Raw genomic sequence first — 23,372 nt, forward strand, 5'->3', positions numbered from 1 at the left:
TTCTTAGTACCTGTTTAAACTAGTTATTTTTAAGTGACCCCTTCTCATTTTTTAACTAGACATATAATAGAAACCTAACTGGTAAACTTGAAAAATAAACTTTAAGATCAGATTGATTTTTATATTGTACATTACAAAATAGTTTTAGGTTTTTACCTGAGAAGTTGTAGATGATGGGGTGTGTTTATCCTCCAGATGTTCATTTTGTGATTCTGTGGTGTACATGCTAATGTTTAAAAGAAAAACAATTTGAATAAAATAGTACTATACAGATATCTGAAACAAACATGTATAAGAGGGATTAATTTTTTAATGATTTTTTATCATAAAGTTGTTTCACAGTCAAGCCAGATATCTTCATAGTTAAGACAGTCCCAAATATTCATTGTAAAGTTATGAAGCAAAATCATGTACATATGTTTTAAAGACCATTATCACACAGAAATTTAATACCTCTCAGTAGTTCATAATGGTGGGTCATATCGTAAAAGCATGTATCAGAAAACCCAGTTCTTTATTTTATGCACTAAAATAATTTCCAGCATTTCAGTCACATCCCTGTCAGAAGAGTCCAAAATTTTTAAAATTAAATATGATCAACTGCATTAATACCTACATCTGTAAGTTATTGATACATACTATCTTTATATGTAGTCCATTTGAAAGATCCATAGGTGCAACATTTAAACAAAATAAAATAAGTTTCATTTTGAATAACAATGAACTAGAAAAAAACAGAATGAAATAGGACCATATCAGGAGAAGAATTAGGTCTGGAAACTTATTTTATTTATTTATTTATTTATTGGAAACTTATTTTTAAATATCTATTATTTCTACCTTCTCTGTGACTTCTGCTGCCATAAAAATGTCTTTCAATTCCTGAGTTACTGTTCAGGAAAAAATTTAAAACTTCAAGTCTGAATTTTTAGGTACTTGATAAGACCAAACCTCACAGTATTTCCTGTATCTAGACTTTTTAAAAAAGACAAGCAATTTAAAAAAAAAAATCATTAACATTTGAGTATCCACCACATATGCCAAGTGCTTTACATTTATTGCCTCATTTTAATGAAGTAAAATATTAGTGTGTAAAATCCTATAAGGAATCATAACTAATTTACGACATTAAAACAGAAAATAACTTTTATTTTTAAGATGTGATGAAAAATAGCTAAGTCCCTTTAAAGTAAAATTCCATTTTAATGAAGGGAATATAGAAACTATTTGGTCATTAGAATGAGAGCCTGTCATTAACTGTGAGACTAGAAGTTAAAAGTGAGTAAGCTGTATGAACAAGGAGAGTAAGTGAAATCACCCAAACTGTGTCAAGTTCTGAAAGGATAGGCTCAGGGCTAGAAATATTAAGAAATTTGAGCTGGAGTGCACAAGAGTTGTGAGATCGGGACACAAAGTCCCATCCATACAGTAATTATTGAATGTCTATTCTTCTAGGCTCTGAAGATAAAACAGCAAAATAACATAAAACAAAGGTAGGTTTCTGCTCTTCTGGAGATGATATTCTTGGTGAGAGGAAGAGAAAGACAATATATTTTCAGGTTGTGATTAAGTACTGAAGAAAATAAACCTAGAAGATGTTACAATGATCATCAAGGTGACATTTGAGCTGTGACCTAACTTAGGAGAAACTGTGAGTCATAACTAGGCAGGTAGACAGGAAGAAGCAAACATGGCACCAAGAATTGTATAAGACACTAGGTAGCGTATTTTAAAATCTACAGCTATGTTGGAGCACCTGGGTGACTCAGTCGGTTGAACCTCCAACTCTTGGTTTTGGCTCAGTTGTGATCTCAGGGTTGTAAAATTGAGCCCCGAGTCTGTCCCTGTGCTCAGCACAGAGTCTGTTTAAGATGTTCTCTCCCTTTGCTCTCCCCCAGCCCCCCCTCTTTCTCTAAAAATCAATAAACAAATCTTAAGGAAAAAAAAATCTATAACTAGGTCATGGTTAGGATAGCAGGACTTGGAATCCAGGCAAGAGAACCATGCAACAGAACTTCAAAACCTAGATAAGGAGTCTGAACAATAAATGTACATGTTAGCCGCTGTAAGAGAAATTTGATACTGTGTCAAGTAACATTTATGCCTGGCAACTACTCAATACTCTCTTTACATATCTGCCAAGAGAGGAACTGTAGGTAGTAAGCAGAGCAACTAAAAGTAAGGACTTTGGAGCTGATATAGAAATGTATTTCACCCCTTTATCTTTTAATAACCATGAGGAGTGATTTATTTCCATAGGCCTCAATTTCCTTACCTGTAATGATTTATTGCTAAATATATTGGTTATTGTGAGGATTAAATGATATAAAAGCTGATACAAATTGGATTAAGTTAAGCATTCAACATGAATCATTTCCACAACACTATGAGTTTTTTTAAAATTAACATATAATGTATTATTTATTCAGGGGTACAGGTCTGTGAATCATCAGTCTTACATAATTCATAGCGCTCACCATAGCACATACCCTCCCCAGTGCCCATCACCCCGCTGTCCTATCCCTCCCTCCCACCCCAGCAACCCTCAATTTGTTTCCTGAGATTAAGAGTCTCTTATGGTCTCCCCACCCCGTCTCATCTTGTTTCATTTTTTCCCCTCCCTACCTCTTATGATCCTCCACCCTTCCTCTCAAACTCCGCATATCACACAGCTAGCAAATGGCATAGCTGGAATTTGAACCAAATACTCTTTAATACTATTTAAATCCTTGTTAACCTTGGTATCATATTTTTCCTTTTAGCTATTCAGGAGCTGTTGCACTGTGGATTTAAGTTGCATTTTCTTTTTCTTTTTTTTTTTTTTAATTTTTATTTATTTGACAGAAGTAGGCAGAGAGGCAGGCAGACAGAGAGGAAGGGAAGCAGGCTCCCTGCTGAGCAGAGAGCCCTATGCCTGGCTTGATCCCAGCCTCCTGGGATCATGACCTGAGCCGAAGGCAGAAGCTCTAACGTACTGAGCCACCCAGGTGCCCCTTAAGTTGCATTTTCATGGTGACTAACATTATTTTCACATATTTATTGGCCATTTGAATATTTTCTGTAGTAAAGTGTCAGTTTAAATCTCTTGCTCATTTAAAAAAATGTATTGGCAGACTTTTACTGATTTTTTTTAGTTATGTATTCCAGAATCAAATCTTTTATTTGATATATAAATAGGCAATGTTGTCTTCTATTCTGTGGCTTGTCTTTTCACATTGATGATGTCTTTGAACGAACAGAAATTATTATTTTAATTTAGTCTAATTTATCCTTTTTCTTTATAATTAGAGCTTTATTGTTTTTTAAGTCTTTGCCAACCCCAAACTTATTGGGTATTCTATATATTTTTCTAGATGCATTAATGTTTTGCCTTTCACATTTAATTCTAAGATCCATCTGGAATTGATTTTTATGTATGGTGTGAGAAGAGGTAAAATTCATTTTTTCTTGTATCAATATTGAACTGACTTAGTATCATTTATTAAAAAGCCACCTGGGTGGCTCAGTCACTAAGTGTCTGCCTTTGACTCAGGTCATTATCCCATGGCCTAGGGTCCCTGAGTCGGGCTCTCTGCTCAGCAGGAAGCCTGCTTCTCCCCTCCCACTTCTACTTGTGTTCCCTCTCTTGCTGTCTGTCAAATAAATAAATAAAATCTTAAAAAAAAAAAACATCCTTTACCCATTGCATTCCAGTGTCACCTTTGTTGTAAATCAGGTGACCACATATATGTGAATTTATTTTTCATTTTCTTCTGTTCCACTGGCTATTTGTCTATTCTTATGCCAACACTACACTAGTACTTGTATAATAGGAATTGTTACCTAGTGTTGGAAGTTCTCCAGTTTTGTTCTCCTTCAGAGTAGGATTGACTATTTATCTCTTTATATTTCCACATAAATTTTAGAATAAGGTTGTCTATTTATACACACACACTTTCTCTCTCTGGTGGAATTTTGACAGAAGTTGCATTAAATAAAAAAAAAAGAAATTGCATGAATCTGTAGGTCAATTTGGGGAGAACTGACATCTTAACACTACTGAGTCTTTTAATTCTTGAACACTGTATCTCTTTATACTTAGATTTTCTTTAGTTTACCTTAGTAATGTTTATAGTTTTCAGTGTAGAGCTCTTACATATCTTTCATTAGACCTATTTCTAGGTATTGATGTTTTTTGGGATGTACCAAATGGTACCATTTAAAAAATTTATTACTTGTTTTTTTGCTGGTATGCAGAAATACAAGTAATTTTTAATTTATTTACTTTATATCTAAGCCTTGATAAATTCACTTTATTCTAATGATTCTTTGAGATTTCTAAGTACACAAGCACATAGTCAGCAAATGTTTTATTTCTTCCTTTCTAAATTTTATATACTTTATTTTTTTCTTTCCTTATTGCACTAGTTGTAACCTGTCTTTACAGTTTTATATCCTTGTTGACCTTGGTATTGTCTGTCCTCAATATTTGTTTTAATATATATCTGTTGGCAACACATTCCTTATTTGTTTGCCTTAAGTGTCTTTATTTCACCTTTACTTTTGAAAGCTATTCTCACTGAATACAGAATTCCATATCAGAAGTTATTTTAAGAATTTTAAAGATGTTCCTCTCTATTCTGGCTCCCATGATTTCTATTGAGACATTAACTGTTAATTCTTACCATGGCTCCTTTGAAGATAATATGTTCTTGGCTGATATTAATCATAGTTATTAAAAAATCTTCTTCCATTGTGATAAAATACATATAACAAAAAAGTTACCATTGTAAAGTATACAGTTCACTGGCATCAAGTACGTTCATATTATTAAGCAACAATCACTACTATCATTTCCAGAACTTTATTATCCCAAACTGAAACTCTGTATCCAATTTCCTATTAACTCACCATTCTCTCTTCTCCTAACTCCCTGGAAACCACATTCCACTTTCCATCTTTATGAATTAAAGTACCTTAAGTACCTCAGATAAATGGAATCTATAATATTTGTCCTTTTGCATTTGGTTTATTTCACTTAATATAATGTCTTCAAAATTCATTCATGTTGTAACATGTATCAGAATTTCCTTCCCCTTTAAGGATAAATAACATCCCATTGTATATATATACCACATTTTGTTTATCCATTCATTCATTGATGGATATTTGTGTCATTTCGACTTTTTGTCTATTGTGAATAATACTGATAAGAACATGGATATACAGATAACTGTTCAAGTATCTGCCTTCAATTATATTGGGTATATACACAGAAGGAAATCTGCTGGATCATATTATAATTGTCTCATTTTTAGGGGAACTGCCACACTGTTTTCCACAGTGACTATGCCTATACAATCCTATATACATACCAGTACTGCACAAGGGTTCTGATTTCTCTACATACTTGGCAGCACATGCTACTTTGTTTTTCATAATAGCCAGCCCAATGGGTATGAAATGGTATCTCACTGTGGTTTTCATTGCCATTTTCCAATGATTATGAGCATCCTTGAGCCCTTATTGGCAATTTGTATAACTTCTTTAGAAAAGTATCTATTTGGGGGCACCTGGGTGGCTCAGTGGCTTAAGCCTCTGCCTTCAGCTCGGGTCATGATCTCAGGGTCCTGGGATTGAGCCCCACATCTGCCTCTCCTGCTCAGCGGGGAGTCTGCTTCCCCCTTTCTCTCTCTGTGCCTGCCTTTCTGCTTATTTGAGATCTCTCTCGACAAATAAATGAATAAAATATTAAAATAAAAAAGAAAAATATCTATTTTGCCTGATGATTCACAGACCTGTACCCCTGGGAAAATAATACATTATATGTTAATAAAAATAATTTAAAAGAAAAAAATATCATTTTAGTCCTTTTCCCAGTTTTTCTTTTAAAGATTTAATTTATTTATTTGAGAGAGAGAGATCACAGAGGGGGAAGAAGGGGGAGAAGCAAACTCACTGCTGAGGAGGGAACCTGATGCGGCGTTCCATCCCAGGACACTGAGATCATAACTCAGCTGAAGGCAGAGGTTTAAGTGACTGAGCCACCCAGGCACCCCTTTGCCGAGTTTTTAACTGGGTTATTCACTTTTGTTTTCAAGTTGTAAGAGTTCTTTATATATTCTGGATATTAATCACTTGCCTGATCAATTATTTGCACTAATCTCTCATTCTGTGGCTTGTCTTGTCTCTCTGTTGGTGGTGTTTTTCAACACACAAACATTTTAAATTTTGATATAGTCCAATGTATGTATCTATATTTTTTATTGCCTGTGCTTTGGCTATCTAATCAAAGAAATCACTGCCAAATCTAATATCATGAGGTTTTCTCCTATATTTTCTTCTAAGTTTCCTAGTTTTAGTTCTTACAGTCATAGTAATTTTAACATCTTTTTCTGCTAACTGCTAACTAAAAATTCTAGGGTTCCTTTGAGTCTGTTCCTATTTTCAATGTTCTGTCTCATGCATGCACAGATGGAGATGACCCAAAGCCCCTGGATGGGTAAGGAAACTCATTCTCCAGTTCTTTTCTTCTCCTATATCTATATCCTATATACCCTGCTATCTCTCAAGGTCTTTTTTCCTGGTTTCTTTGGTCTGAATATGGTTTTCAGACCACCTGAAAAACTCTGGTTTTTCTCTGAGTTGTAATAGCCCATAATGTCATTAATAGAGGAAAAATCATTAATTAATTAATTAATGGGGAAAAGTCACAAAAGGAAAACAACATCAATAAGGAGGATTCCTCATTCTCTCTTTAAACTATAGACTCCATTTTCCCACATCTGCAGGTCATAAAAATAGGTTTTCTATTGTAGTTTTGGCCTCCTGTGCTATCATTGCATTGGTTTTATGACTGGAGCCTGCCTTCAGGTCAAAGCTGCAAAAGAAATTCAGTCTTGTAGTTTTGACTCTTCTTCACAATCCACTTGCTTTTTTACTTTTTGATCTTCATGTAGTTGCTCTTCAGGTTTTGTCTAGAGTTTTTACTGTGAGCAGTGAAAAAAAGAGGTTGCAGTGAACCTATTACATCTTGGAGGGAACTGGAAAGTTGTGTGCTCCACGAGAGAAGGGACAATAACCAGTTTTACCCTTGATCTATTATGTGGTAAACACTTAATAAATATTTTTGAAACAAATATGGAGTGAACTGAGAATTTTATTTTTTTATAGATTCCATTTATTTTTTGACAGAGAGATCACAAAAAGGCAGAGAGGCAGGCAGAGAGTGGGGAGGGGGGAAGCAGGGTCCCTGCTGAGCAGAGAGCCCGACGTGGGGCTCGATCCCAGGACCTTGAGATCATGACCTGAGCTGAAGGTGGATGCTTAACCCACTGAGTCACCGAGGTGCCCCAAGAACTGAGAATTTTAAAATGCCACATACTCAAAATGACAACAAAAACAGAAACATTTCTGCATGTTAAGAAGAAAGGAAGGTTTGGAGAGCTAGGACCCTGGCTAAGGTAAGATTTAAGATTTTTAAAGATTTTTAAAAAGATTTTTGGTACAAAAAAGGGGGAAGATAAAGAGGAAAATCCAGATACCTGAGTAATTTAGGGATCGGAAGCAGGCTAGGCAGGATATATGAGCTTTAGCTCTCTCCCCATTGCCCCCTTCTTTCTTTTTAAATATTGTGCCTATCTGTTTTCCTTTGGACTTCTCACTTCCCCTGGAGATGTCTTTTTCTTAGATAATCAATTTTTCAAATGCCAATTTCCTTAATACAATACAAATTTTGTAATTTATTATTATTTTTTTAAATATTTTATTTATTTATCAGAGAGAGAGGAGGGGAGAGAGCGAGCATAGGCAGACAGAGTGGCAGCAGAGGCAGAGGGAGAAGCAGGCTCCCTGCTGAGCAAGGAGCCCAATGTGGGACTCGATTTTGTAATTTAAAATGTAGATAAGCTCCTAACATTTATTTTTCTTTTAATAAATTCTTAGGAGTCAGTTTCTTGACAGAATAAATCTTGTCAACAACTCTGTGCAATTTTCAAAATAAATTTGATATAAACAATAGCCTACCTGTATAAATCAGAATTGTGGCAATCCAGGTGTCTAGGGGTTACGTGACTGTATCCTGTTAGGAGTCCTCTCATTATATGTCTGGATAGCCAGCAAAATGGAAAGAATGAGGGCTTTGAAATCAGAAATATACTACTTGCATGATCTTGGGGGAAATTATAGTATCTGGTTATCTTTTAATGAGCATAATACTATCTACTCTTCTTACTTTGTGCTCACAGGTAGAGAAGGCAGAACAAAATTTGACACTAGCCAATCAAATCTGATTCTACTAGACATTATGGCATGATTTTCATATATTAACAAAAAGAAGACTTAATAGTGGTTTTTATATTCTAGTATCTTTTATGATTACTTCAGTTTCATTATTAATTTTATGATATATTTATTTCAGTAAGCTTCTTTTTAAAACTTTATTTATTTGAGACAGAGATTAAGAGAGTTGGCAGGGAGGGGTAGAGAATCCCAAGCGGACTCCATGCTGAGTGTGGAGCACGATGAGGGGTTCAATCCCACAACCTTGAGATAACAACCTGAACCAAAACCAAGAGTGGGATGCTTAACGGACTGCGCTATCCAGGTGCCCCTCAATAAATTTCTTAAAAATCTTTTTTGGGGGAGCCTGGGTGGCTCAGTGGGTTAAACCGCTGCCTTCGGCTCAGGTCATGATGTCAGGGTCCTGGGATCGAGTCCCGCATCAGGCTCTCTGCTCAGCAGGGAGCCTGTTTCCCTCTCTCTCTCTCTGCCTGTCTCTCCGACTACTTGTGATTTCTTTCTGTCAAATAAATAAATAAATAAATAAATCTTAAAAAAAATCTTTTTTGGAATAAGACAGAAATAATTAAATATAGACTACATATCTTGCTATTATGGGGATAAAGTGAGATGCTTTTACAGTTCATAGCAAAAGCTATGGTATTCAACTGATAATTTTTATTAGAAATGGGGGATGCTATCATATTGTTAGATTTTGCTTTTAAAGTGGTAGAAAGTTTTGATGGATTTAAGAGGCTCTGGTTTTATTAGAATGTCTCTTTTATTATAAATGTTAACAGAAACAGTAGGGTATCATAAAGTTGGGAAATCCAAGCTTTCTGCTACATAGTATTGAGTCAATTTCTTGTCACTTCACTTCCTTGTCCAGACTTGTAAAATGGGGGAGAGAGGGAGGAGGTTAGATGATCAAAGGTTTTTGCCACTTTTAAGTCTACTCTCCTTTCTATTCACTTATGGACTTACTAAGAAACAGCATGAGAGAATATCAACACATGTTGCTTGGGAACTACCGACACATCTTATATAAATATGTATATATGTATGTATGTATGTATATCATATAATAGAAACAACTAGTTGTCTTTCCTTGGTCTGTGTTCTTGTACTCTATACTGTTTATCATTTTGAAGCAGTATTGTGCAACGGCGACATCTATTGACTTTATCCCTACCATTCAGCAAAATTTATGGCCAATTCTTAGTTCTTTTAAGTATGGATCATTCACTCTGTGGTTTAACCAAATGCTTTAAAATCATTCCTTATTTCTCTCCCCTACAGATGTAAAAATATCAATTAAGTTTGACAGCAGTATTAATAATTGGATACATAATAACTGAAATTTCTTTCAAAAAATCTTAATACTTAGAATTAAGTATAAACTATTCTAAGTGAGATTGCAGCTTTTATTCCTTCCATTGAAAGCAGAACTGGGATTTGAATTCAGGTGTGTTTCAATATGTAGCCCATGCCCAGAGTCACTAAGTATTACTGACACATAATGCTCATTTAACATATATTTATTAAATGAATGTTAGGTAAAGCATAAGCATCAATGTGTATTTACATGTATTATTTTAGGATGTTTGGAGCTATTGTTATCTTTCATACAAAGAAGTCTTTTTGAGTGTATGTCAAAGATCATCAAGTAAAAACTTAGTATAAGCCTTTCTGAACAAATGAATTTGAAAGTTGTATCTACAAAGAGAATATTCTTTATAAAGAGCATTCAAATTAGAACAGGACTTTTTGTTTTGTTTTTAAGATAATGACTAGTTGGCATTATTATTTAATCAGGACAATACAAATCTGGACTAAATGAGTACTCCAATTCAAATCGACTTTGCCACTGTTAAAATTCCTATAGTATTAGGTGTTTGTTCTCATTAATCAGGTATTATCTTGAATTTTTATTCTTTTCAGGTGCCGAGATCATGTTTCTACAATAAAATGGTAAGGTTTTCCAGGGTTCAGAACATGTTTTATATCCTTGTCTTTCCCTTAGCCCTAACCATAATGGTTTTCCTCACCAAATAGTAAAGTTACCAACAATTTACCCAGAATCCGTGGTTTTCCACGATAGGGCATCAAACTATCATGGTTTTCTCTCTAGTTCTCTTGATTCTACATTTCAGTCACATTACACTGTTACTTGTTCTCCCATGCATTTTTTGTTTTCTTTGCTTGTAATACTTTACCACTGCATCTCTTCTTTGTAAATGAAATGTATTGGTTAAGGGTCTTTCCAACAGAATTTCCTATAAGGCATTGCACAAAACTAAGTCGTCTTTCTTTTTTTGAATTCTCACATCATATTATCACTTGTCCAACCTTCGTTCTAGCTCTCTGGTTGTCCTTTCTTGGTCTTCTTTTTCTCTATCCATCCTTTGAGTGTTGGGGTTCCTCAGCACTCTTCCCTATCCCCTCTTCTCTTCTTCTTCTATATACATTTCTTAAGAAATTTATTTTATTCTCATGGCTCCAATTATGAGCAATATGCTGATGAGTCTGCCTAGAGAAGCTCTGTTGAGTTTCTAAATAGTGTATTTAAGTACTTACTGGATATCTCTACTTCATTGTGTTTACAAGCATCTTAAGCTCAATATATGCACAACTGAACTCAAAACCTTCCCCCACTAAGTCTATTCCTTCTTCAGAGAATTTCCTATTTCAGAGAACAAAGCCACCATCTACCTGTTGCTGAAACTAGAAACCAAGGAGTCATTCCTTCTCCTTCCCTGCTGATATCCACTGATTAGTAAATCATGTTAATACAAGCTCCTAAGTAACTGAAAATTTTGTCCACTGCTCTCATTATAAATTGCTGCTGTTCCAGTCCAGGCTATAGGCACCTTTTCCCATAAGCTCTGTAATGATGTTTCAACTGGTTCTCCCTACTTCCAGTCTTGGGCCTCCCTTTTTAATGTCCACAGTGCAGCATAATCTAAAATATAGCATGATTATGGCAACTTCCTGCCTAATATTTCTCAATGGCTCCCCATAGAAGAAAAATGTCCAAACTCAAACTCAGCTATGGAACTCACTTTAATAAGGGCTAAACTTGTCCTTGCCAATCTCATTTTTTACTTGGCTTTTTAAACTTCAGCTGTATTTTAGTTCTTTAAACTTGCCAACCCTCATATCTCTGAGACTTTATATATTCTGTATATTGTCTTCCAACCCTACACCACTGTTTTTTGTACAAATAACTCTCTATCAGTGTTGAGCTCCTCCCTTTAGAATTTCCCTTTAGGATGCATCCTTATCACAGCATCCATCCCTTACCACAGCATTCATCTCACTATTACAATTGCTCGTTTAACTATCATCATGCTATTATTTGACAAATATTCACTGACAGCCCACTGTGTAACTGGTACTGAATTAATTCTCCTTTGTACATAGAGTTTAGTCAATACAGGGTATTGTGGAAGCACATATAAAATGTGCTTGGGAGAGGGTGCAAGAAATGCTGTTTAGTGACTTGCATTTCCCTACTAGATTAAATCAGTGATTTCATAATCATCTCTGAGTTCTTTAAATTACCTAACACAGATGGTAGGTAATTATCTAATCTCATTAACTGTTGAATTTTAAACATACAGAAAAAGTTTTTGAATTGTAAAAGGCCTCTTGCCAGCCATTACTTTCTACCTAGCTGTTTTTCTTTGATATCATTTTGGACATAATAAAGTATAAAAAGCAAAGAGACAAACTACTACACTAAAAAATATGGGACTTGTTGTCAGAACACTGTGGTTAATAATTCTGCCACTTACTAGGTAGGTGTCCTTGATCAAGACCCTTAACCTTTCTGAGCCTCAGTGTCCTCATCTGAAAAAGGTAGTTATAAAATTAAAAGAGATAAGAGAAAATAAAAACATAAAATGAATATCCCATCCATTTTTTTTTCAAAGAAATGGAACAAACAGTCCTAAAATTTATATGGAACCAGAAAAGACCTCGAATCGCCAAAGGAATATTGAAAAAGAAAGCCAAATTCTGGACTTCAAGCTCTATTACAAAGCTGTCATCATCAAGACAGTATGGTACTGGCACAAAAACAGACACACAGATCAATGGAACAGAATAGAGACCCTCAACTATATGGTCAACTAATCTTCGACAAAGCAGGAAAGAGTGTCCAATGAAAAAAGACAGTCTGTTCAACAATTGGTGTTGGGAAAATTGGACAGCCACATGCAGAAAAATGAAATTGGACCATTTCCTTACACCACACATGAAAATAGACTCAAAATGGATGAAGGACCTCAATGTGAGAAAGGAATCCATCAAAATCCTTGAGGAGAACACAGGCAGCAACCTCTTTGACCTCAGCTGCAGCAGCATCTTCCTAGCAGCATCGCCAAAGGCAAGGGAAGCAAGGGCAAAAATGAACTCTTGGGATTTCATCAAGATCAAAAGCTTTTGCACAGCAAAGGAAACAGTTAACAAAACCAAAAGACAACTGACAGAATGGGAGAAGATATTTGCAAACGACATATCAGATAAATGGCTAGTATCCAAAATCTATAAAGAGCTTAGCAAACTCAACACCCAAAGAACAAATAATCCAATCAAGAAATGGGCAGAGGACATGAACAGACATTTCTGCAAAGAAGACATCCAGATGGCCAACAGACACATGAAAAAATGTTCCACATCACTCGGCATCTGGGAAATACAAATCAAAACCACAATGAGATACCACCTCACACCAATCAGAATGGCTAAAATTAACAAGTCAGGAAACGACAGATGCTGGCGAGGGTGTGGAGAAAGTGGAACCCTCCTACACTGTTGGTGGGGATGCAAGCTAGTGCAACCACTCTGGAAAATAGCATGGAGGTTCCTCAAAAAGTTGAAAATAGAGCTACGCTATGACCCAACAATTGCAATACTGGGTATTTACTCTAAAGATACAAACGTAGTGATCTGAAGGGGCACGTGCACCTCAATGTTTATAGCAGCAATGTCCACAATAGTCAAACTATGGAAAGAACCTAGATGTCCATCAACAGATGAACGGATAAAGATGTGGTATATATAAACAATGGAATACTATGCAGCCATCAAAAGAAATGAAATCTTGCCATTTGCGACAATGTGGATGGAACTAGAGGGTATCATGCTTAGGAAAATAAGTCATTCAGAGAAAGACAACTATCACATGATCTCCCTGATATGAGGAAGTAGAGATGCAATGTGGGGGGTTGGGGGGTAGAAGAAGAAGAAACGAAACAAGATGGGATCAGGAGGGAAACAAACCATAAGTGACTCTTAATCTCACAAAACAAACTGAGGGTTGCTGGGGGTAGGGGGGTCGGGAGAAGGTGGTGGGGTTATGGACTTTGGGGAGGGTATGTGCTACGGTGAATGCTGTGAAGTGTGTAAACCTGGCGATTCACAGACCTATACCCCTGGGGCTAAAATTACATTATATGTTTATAAAAAAATAAAAAAATTTTAAAAAATAAGAAAAAAAGCATATTATAAAATGCAAAAGGCTACCCGAATGCTGTCTATTATTGTTATATACTATTATTATTATTATTATTATATGAGTAAATGCAAATTAAGTCTCCCTATTACTGGTCATTCCAGCTCTATAGGCAACAGGATTTCCAAATTTCATCCTTCATCCCCACTTTACTATTTAAGAGTTAGGGTTTTGCAATTTAATAAACACATATTGATGGAAGTGGTTAAAAGAAAAGCCCCCACACAACAAAATCAAACCTAAAATTTAACAAGTAAATATTAAAGGGGATAAGAGAGAAAAAAGCAGCAGCCTATGAAAATCTAGAATTTAGAAACATGGATGAAAAAAAAATCAAGTCTTTTTTTTTTTTTTTTCTTAATGTTAACTGGAAGGGGAGGTGGCACCAAAGAATAATGCTGTGAGTCATTTATCAATAAAATGGTAACCTATTGAGCTGGGAAGTCAGGATATCTGGGTTCAAGAACTTGCTCAGTCACTAATTTATCACTAATAACCAGGAAGCCAACCCTCCCAACAGTCTGGTCTTATGACTCCTTGGCTATTATGATCTTTTCCTCCACCCTATCTCAGCTACCCACTAATAAGGCCACAAATCTCAAATGGGCACTTGATCCTACCCAGCTATGTACTCTATGCTTTTCTAGTATTGCTATTGACTGAATATTTGTATCCCCTCAAAATTCATATGTTCAAATCCTAACCCCTAAGGTGATGGCATTGTGAGGTGGGGGTCTTTGGTATATGAGTAGGTCATGAGGACAGAACCCTCATGAATGGGATAAATACCCTGGATGAAAGTTCCTGAGAGCTTATTCCATTTTGGCTACTGTGAACCAGAAATAGGGTTCTCCCCAGACACTGACTCTGCCAGCACCTTGATCTTGGACTTCCCAGCTTCTAGAACTATGAGAAATAAAATTGTTTATAAGCTACCTAGTCTATGCTATTTTGTTAGAGCAGCCCACACAGACCAAGGCAAGTATGACAGCCTTCTGTCCTTTAGAATGATATTTTAGGGCATCTGGGTGGCTCAGTTAGTTAGGTGTCTGCCTTCAGCTCAGGTCATGATCCTAGGGCCCTAGAATCAAGCACAGCATCAGGGTCCTTGCTCTGGGAAGCCTGCTTCTCCCACTCCCTCTGCCTGCTGCTCCCCGTTCTTGTGTTCTGTCAAATAAATAAATAAAGTCTTAAAAAAATAATAAAATAAAATGTCTATTTTATGTCTTCTTCTCACCCCTTAAACCTTCTACCCAAACATTCTTCCTCTCTCTCCTTACTGATCTAGCCTCAGACCTTCTACTTTCTTGAGAAAAAGAGAATCAGTATCAGGCAGAAACTCTCTCCTGAGATCACTGAATCTATTCATCTGCCTGCATGGCTATCTATACTCATTGCCTTTCTTCCTATTACTATAAATTTTATGTTCATGTTTCTGAGCCAATACATCTACATATTCCCTGGATCCTATTCCCTCTTGTTTTATCAAAGACTTCACTCTTAAAATATACACATTCTCTCTTATACTATAATTTTTCTCCTCTATGGAATAATTCCCATTAGCCTAGAAACACACTTCAGTATTCCCATCTTTGAGAATTCTACTTTGACCCCACGTATTCCTCTATTACCTACATTTCTCACTCTTCTTCATGAAATATCATGAGATATCTATAGTGCTGTTTATTTCTTCGCATTACATTTTCTCTTCATTTTGCTTGTCAAGGCACATAACTACTACATGTTGCCAAAATCCAATGATCAGATCTCTTTATTTGATTTTTCAGTATGTTTCAATAACACTAGCCATGCTTTGTTGTCTTGGCTCTTAGGCCACCGCATTCTTGGGTTTTCTTCCTACTTCCTGAGCTACTCCTTCACCATCTCCTTTGCTTGCTTCTTTTCTTCTGCTTTACCTCTAATCATTGGAATGCTTTCTATGAATACACTTTCTCCAGGCAGTTTTTTTCTATGTGCTGATAAATCTCAACTTTGTATCTTTGGTTCCTTACACAGAACTCAAGACACAGGACTTACTTTGGATTTCTAATAAACATATCAAACTGAAGGTGAGCAAAGTAACCCCCCCACACACACACACATTTTCTTCTTTAGTCTTTTTCATTTGGTATATGGCACAACCATCCACTCAAATTAAAGAGAAGAGCCTAGGAGCTTCTCTTTTTTTCTAACCCCAATATTCGTATCATCATCAAGTCTGTAGGTTCTGCCTACAAATACATTTCATACCCATCCACTTCTTATACCACTTAAGACCAAACTACTGTCATTTCTTCCTGGATCACAACTATCTTCTGCTACTACTCTTTTCCCCCAATCCCTATGATACATTAACCACATAACAGGAAGAACACATCTTTTTTTCAATGTAAATCAGATTATATTACTCCCTTCCAGAAAACTCCCTGCTTGTTTATCATCACACTTTAAATGAATTCCAAACTTATTCCATGGGTAGATAGATCCCCATGACCTATTCAAAGCCCTATGTGATTTGGCTCCTACTTATCTCATTAAAGTCATATTACACCACTTTATCCATATTCCAGCTACAGAAATCTTATGGTGTTCCCTGAAAGAGCCAAGCTCTTTCCTACTGTAAGATTTCTGCAATTGGAGTGTCCTTTAACTGCAGTGCTCTGATCCTTAATATTTCTGTGGTTGGCTTTTTTACATCACTGAGGTCTCAGTACAAATGTTAGCTCTTTGGAGAGCCCTTCCATAACAAATAAATCTAAAGCAACTTCTTCCCCAGTATCTCTCTCACTTCATACTGTTTTACTTCTTCAAGTCACTTAACATTATCCAAATTTTCCTTGTTCGTATCTTGTTTCCCTTTTCACTAAATTTTAAGTTCCATGAGAATGGGGATCTTGCCAGTCTTTTTTTTACCATTTATTCCGAATAATGGCAAAATAGTAGCTCCCTAAGGATACTTACTGAACTCCCGTTCCTGAGTGAGTCACTCAACCTCTCTCACATTTGCGAACTTCCTGGAGCTAGACTTGGCTCTGCGTCCAGGGACTACAAAGGTGTATAAGGCATGACTCCTTGAGGATCTCATCCATTTATTCCTTCAATATTTACTGAATGTATATTATACTAAGTTCAGGTACTGTTTAATCTGTGTTTAGTTCCCTCTTCAGTAACTGGAATTTTGTGAGCCAACTCCATCTGACAGAAATGTATAAACAGCATATGAATATGCAAATAATGTACAAAATGAGAGGTAGCATAAACATGTTATTTATATAGTACCCCTACTGCACAAGCCTCTTTCCTTTTGTCTGGTAATGGGTGGGAGCTCATGACAAGAGCCAACTGATAAAAAGCTATATAAATTTTGGTACTCACAGAAGGCAATAAATATGAATGCCCTTTTCATAGGCACATAGTAACTACACCATCCGGGGTCATGAATTCTTTAGTTGCGATAGTAACAAGTGTTACTTTTCCACAGTGCTGTTGCACAAATATCAATTCTATTTATCCTCATGGAAAATTAGGGAGTATGGGGGTCAAGTGCTCCTCTCCCATTGCACCATCTAATTTTTCACAGACTCTAGGGCACACATCGACGGGTGTCAGGGACTTGGTAGGGCCTGCAGAGCTCTTACCACTCCTGAATGATGAACTGGACACCTGGTCCCTGTGCAACAACTGTCCTTAATCCTTCAAAAGCATTGATCTAAGGGGCTTGTCCCCTGTGATAAAGCCAACAGAAAGGGGCTGGGGCCGGGGGAACGCGAGGAGGGTAAATTAGGGAGGAAGGTCTTCCAGGGATAATAAGCAACGAATCCTGGAACACACCTCCAGTCACAAGAGCATGTTAAGGTTCATCTGCAGATAGTCACCGTTTGTACAACAGTCTGCCCTTAATCAAATTACTTTTGCAGTCAATCTTGACTGACAGACCTCTTTTTTCTTACTTGCGAATTACCTGCAAAACGAGAGAAACAGAGGAAGAAGGGAAAGAATAAAGAAGAGATGTGGGATGAGGGAGTACAGCAACGAGTCAGGGAGAGGGTTCGTGGCTGTTTCCCCAGCCTCGGAGCTACGCATCCTGCTGCAGCGGGAGGTAAGGAGTTCCTCAGGTCCGCAGGAAGGGAAGGACCGCGGGAGACCAGGGACCAGGAGTGCCCAAGGGCCTGGAAAGGGAGAGAGTTGAGAAAAATGGACCGTACCTACAATTCCTTCAGCATCCCTCGCTACCCCGGGAGCGGCCCTGGCGCCCAGCAACCGCCGCGTACACCACGCGCCGCGCGGGCGGGAGAAAGCCGCCGAGACCCAACCCTCGCGCGGGCCGCTAGGGCCGAGCTTACCGCCGCTGGCTCCGCGGAGGGCGGCGGGGCGGGGTCTGGGCGGGGTCTGGGCGGGGCCTGGCGGGGCGGGGCGGGGCTAGTGGCGGAAGCGCCATTGAGCGGCGTGGTGGGAGCTCTGGCCTGCCGAGGTGAGGGTTTTGGGGTTTGCTGGAACCGACTGGTGTGCTGTCAGTTTGTTCGACCCTTTCCTTTCCACGTCTCTTGTGAATATTGATCTATTGGGTTGTCAAAGTCCAGGGACAGGGTAGACATCACAGGGCCCTTCAGCCAAAAAGCAGCACCAGGCGGCGGCACCCGCCAGAAGTGACTTGTCACAACTCACATTATGTTTCCTCTTCAGTCAGCTGAAATATCAGTTGTAAATATCAGTCTCTGTGGTTAAGACTGTCTGGGCTCAAATTTCAGCACTGCCACTCTATAGCTATGGGATGACAGACAAATACGGAGCCGGCCCGAGCTTCCGTTTTCTCTGCTGTAGAGGACGTGGTTGCTGGTGGTGTGAGAAAAATGAACTGATACATGACAAGTGTCTGGAGCAGGGCTTGGTACAAAGCAAACACTCAGTGTCCTGTTATTACCAAAAACCTATTTTTTCCCCCCATGAAATCTTAAGTGGAGACCTTCTTATGAAACGAAAGCAGAGCTACTCTAGTTGAGGGTGGGCCCCTAGAAGCTTTGGATTCTTAATCCTAAGCCTCCTCTGATGGAATCTCCAAGATTCCTAAAAGATGATAAACAACTGTCATTGGATTAAGTCCAAATTTCTTATAAACTGCCCTTGTCTAACTTTGCTCCTGCTACTCCAAAGAACTTCAACTCCTGCACACACTGTAATCCTTTTAGCCTATGTGGGGTTTTTTTGAAGTTATTATTATTATTATTATTATTATTGAGAGAGAGAGAGAGTGTATGCCTAGGAGTGGGGGTTGGGGTGGGTGGGGAATGGAGGCAGGGCGGAGGGAGAGAGAATCCCAGGCAGGCTCCAACCCTAGGAGGCGCTCCATCCCAGACCCTGAGATCACGAGCCGGAATCAAGAGTAGGACGTTTAACCGACTCACGCAGGCGCCCCTAAAGTTATTCTATCAAGCGATCAAGCGTGTTCTCTTTCCCTTTTTCTTATTTATCCTTTAAAATCTGACTTAAATTACAGTTCTTTATTGGGTGATAAAAAAAAAAAAAAATCTTCATCTTTAGCATGGTGTATGCATTCCAGCAAGGACTGAAAGTTATTTTCTCCCTTGTTTCAGGAGAGTAGGCCAGATTTTTTGTGATTATAGCATTAGGGAAATGCTTTGTTCTCCTGGCAGCGAAGTGAAAAACAGGGTACTGGTGGCGGTCAAAATGGTAGCGTTGGTTAGGAAGGCTTTTGAGAGGAGTCTGATAGCCTCCAGGGCCATGCTCTGTGCTCCAGATGCAATGAACTACTGAAGAGTTTAGTGCTTTAGGGTCCATCTAAGGAGGATGGAGGCACATCAACAAGTGGGATTTTGGAATTCTCATCGGAAGGCTCAAACCAGATTTAATTTGGGCTCATCAACTAAAACCTGTGTTACCTACTCCTAAATTGCAAAGCAATTCCCACTGCTTACAAAGAACTACATAAACTATTCATCTAGAAATACAATGTTCTGAAAGATTTAAAAAATAATGTCCTTCATTTATTTAAAGATAACATGATGAAAATTTAATAATGGTTCAAAAAACATTGATGCATTTTCTTATAAAAACTCAATAGTAACTTAATAATGAAGTTGATTACATGATTGCAACCATGTCATTGAAAACAAAACACTTTTGAGGAATGAAGAGAAACTTATTAATGATAGCATTTTTCACTAAATTTGACATGATAAAAATTGCTTTAAAAATGTCTTCTATATAAATGGTTTTGTACATTGGGAAGCAATAAATTGAAAGGTGATCAAGTAATAAAGATAGAAATGTGGTCAGTGATCTATTTGGTACAATTTAACTGTCGATTTTCTTTTCCAATCCTCCTGTCACTAATTTTCTTTATCAACCTTAAGTGCCAATTTTTATTATATTCCAGTCTTTACTATTTCAAACTTTCCTAATATGCCCATTCATGACCTCGTTCTCTCCTTCTTTTTCTTACTCTCTAATATTAATACATCAATTTAAATTGAAGATCCAATTCTTGAAGAAAAGTATCATGTCTTATTCATATTTGTATTCTCTACAGTGTCCATTTCCCACTAGAAATCAAGTTCCATTAAGCAGAGCCCTTGAACATCTTGGCCATTGCTGAATTCCTGGGTATTTAGCATAATTCCTGGCATCTAGTAGAGTATTATGAGTGCATTCTGAGTGAGTGAATGAATGGATTTTAAAACATAAGCTCCATGAAGGTAAGGATTTGTCAGTTTTATTCATTGCAAAATGAATATTTGACAATTACCAGGTGACTGAATGAGTATTTGGAAAGTTCAGTATTCATTATATACAATAAAAGTTCTTCAATCTGTATATCTTCACAGAAGTCAAATATAAAGTATTTATGATGCCTTTCACCTAATTCAGTGGATGATGTATCTTTAAGACATCCTTTGAACTGCAAGAGTAAAATGTAAAAGAATGAAAATAAAGTGGATGTTTACATTGAGTAGTTTCAGTTTTGTTCCTTGTACTTTCCTGTGCTCTAAATTTTTTGCGGTGAAAATGTCTTATCTTGCAATCAGGAAAAAAATACTATTTTTAAAGAGCGTAAAGGATGAGATCATTTGCAAATATGTGGCTGAGGAAACTTTAAGGACACCCAGGTCCAATCAAGGTTATCTGGAGTTAAAAAGAGAGAAAAATACTGGGATGTGAAAACAATTTAGAGCTGAAGCCTAATCAGCCACGCCCCCCCAAATAAAAAAACAAAAAAACCTCTTGGAGGAGAGATGGATGGAACTGATCATAGAGAAAAAAGGACATGGTAGAACAAGTACTTATAGTAATTTTTTTAGAAGTGTTCTTGAAGTATGACCTCCTTGTTGTGGACTGTTTTCCCCAAATTCGTATGTTGAAACCCTAATCCCCGAGGTGCTGTTCTGTGAGATGGGGCCTTTGGAGGTTATTAGGATTAGGTGAGGTCATGAGGGTGGGGCCCTCATGATGGGATTCGTGTGCTTGTAAGAAAAGATACCAGAGAGTGTACATACTCCCCCTCTCCCACCCCATTCTCATCTCTTTCCCTACCACGTGGGAACATAGCAAGAAAGAGGCCATAAGCAAGCTCAGAAGAGAGCCCTCAGTAGAACCTGATTATGCTAGCACCCTCATGTTGGACTTCCATCCTTCAGAACTATGAGAAAATAATTGTGTGTTGTTTAAGTCACTCAGTCTGTGGTATCTTTTATAGCAGCCCAAAGAGACTAAGACAGAGCAAGGAGACTAAGATCTGAACTATTATGTGGCAAGTGGTTTTCTTTTTTTTAAAGATTTTATTTTGTTTTATTTATTTGGCAGAGAGAGAGATCACAAGTAGGCAGAGAGGCAGGCAGAGAGAGAGAGGGGGAAAAAGGCTCCCCAATGAGCAGAGAGCCCCGATGCCAGGGTTGATCCCAGGACCCTGAGACCGTGACCTGAGCTGAAGTCAGAGGCTTAGCCCACTGAGTCACCCAGGTGCCCCGGCAAGTGGTTTTCTATACTGGAAGAGGATCCCCTCAGCAATTCAGCCAATAAATGTTTATTAATTGCTTACTGTATTTCATGCCATGTGCAAACTAGTGAGGGTCCAAAGATAACCAAGACAAGGCTCTCACTCCTAAGGAGCTGATTTCATAGGAGACAAGAATGTAGACAAACTGAAAAAAGAGTTATAAGTGTTCTGACAGAAGTATCTTCTCTTTTATATATATCCCTTTTGTAGGATACATACATCCCTTTTATAGGGACTCAGGGGTTAGAGTAATTGTTTCTATCTGTGGTTGGGGTTGGGTAGGTTTGGTTGACCTGAGTCAACACTCTATATCAGGTTAACTCTGAGTTCACCAACCAAGTGGACAGCTGTGACTCACAATGTGGTGATAAACCTGAGGCTTCAATGGTGAGCCCTGCACAGGCCCATACTGGACATTTAGAGATTTAGATGGTGGCTGCTCACTGAGGAGAAGGAGAACTCGCTGCATGCTCTCCAAAATGCAACAGGCTATTGGTAGTGGCTAAATGGCTTCTTCCGCCCTTTCTACACTGTGAATTTCCACTTCTCATTCTTCTTTGGGGTCTTGACTATTTATAACAACATTCTTATTTACTTATACCAGTTGTATTTTTTATAAGTTAATAAGCGTTTGTATTTTTTTTATAAGTTAATAAGCGTTTGGAGCCTCAAAAACTATTGGAGAATGTGGGACCTAGCACTAACTGCAGCACCCTTCTGGGTCACATGCCTTTTGCTGTCTAAGTCTTAATCATCTCCCACATCCTAGCCAAGACCCTATTTTCTCTGGAAGCTGTGCCTAAACTACACTACCCCTGGGTTAGGTGGGTGCTCCTGTTATGAGCCTTCTTGACTCCCATATTTGCTGCTTTATAGCACTTATCATACTGTTTTGAAATCTCTTATCTGTCTCCTCCATCAGACTGACAGATCCTTAAGGACAGGAACAATAGCAGTTTTGATGATGTGCTTAGGTCATCAAAAACTTCCATTAAGTCTTTGTTGAATGAATCTGGTTTTAGAGCCTGTCAAAAGAGAGAACCAGATGAACATTGGCTTTATGTTGCTGCCACCAATGTACACCTAACCAATTAAGTTCAGTTTGAAATATCTATCTGAATTTTTGTGTAAATTAATACAATCCAAATAAAGAGCATGAACTAGAAGAAAACACAGTACCACAGAGTAACCAACATCAGGCTGATGTAAAAATAAAACTGTTATGGCTTCATAATATGTAAGCTTAATAAAAATTAAGCTGCTTTTAAATAGAGGTAAAAGTCATGGAGAAAGGATCTGGAACAGCAGTCTAAGGACAAAAGAGGAATGGATAGGCTTTATGCAAATCATCTTGGTAGTATCAGAATATTTATAATCTATTCATTTCACACATTTTAATATCTACTTTAAGATTAGACTGAACTTTGGATTCTGGGTTAAAGAGTTCTGAGTTCAGGGATATGACGAGTAAGTAATAAATGCTTCAGGGATACATACACCATGAAAAACACTGTGAACTATATTCAAATATAATTATTCTAGCAACTAGGCAGAAATTGATCTAGAGTCAAAGAGAATTTAAAG

At 37.6% G+C, this 23,372-nt stretch overlaps 1 protein-coding gene across 4 annotated transcripts in view; it reads right to left on the reverse strand.

Annotated features, from left to right (window-relative positions):
- SLC9B1 (solute carrier family 9 member B1) overlaps positions 1-18,135 on the reverse strand; it is a 66,354-nt gene extending 48,219 nt beyond the window's left edge. Inside the window, exons 1-4 of one of the 4 annotated variants that reach the window (XM_004748154.3) lie at positions 17,983-18,135; positions 17,609-17,738; positions 16,739-16,972; positions 157-226 (exon numbers count right to left, since the gene is read on the reverse strand). In XM_004748154.3, the coding sequence (XP_004748211.1) occupies positions 157-225 (69 nt within the window). In that variant the 5' untranslated portion in view covers position 226; positions 16,739-16,972; positions 17,609-17,738; positions 17,983-18,135. Of the gene's footprint in view, positions 1-156; positions 227-16,738; positions 16,973-17,608; positions 17,739-17,982 lie in introns of those variants that run through there. The other 3 variants (XM_004748155.3, XM_004748153.3, XM_045067062.1) reach the window with 3 other exon arrangements.
- Positions 18,136-23,372: the final 5,237 nt, after the last annotated feature.

The sequence above is a fragment of the Mustela putorius genome, unplaced genomic scaffold, assembly GCF_011764305.1.
Source record: "Mustela putorius furo isolate JIRA1106 unplaced genomic scaffold, ASM1176430v1.1 tig00003871_pilon_pilon_pilon, whole genome shotgun sequence".
Lineage (NCBI taxonomy): Eukaryota > Metazoa > Chordata > Mammalia > Carnivora > Mustelidae > Mustela > Mustela putorius.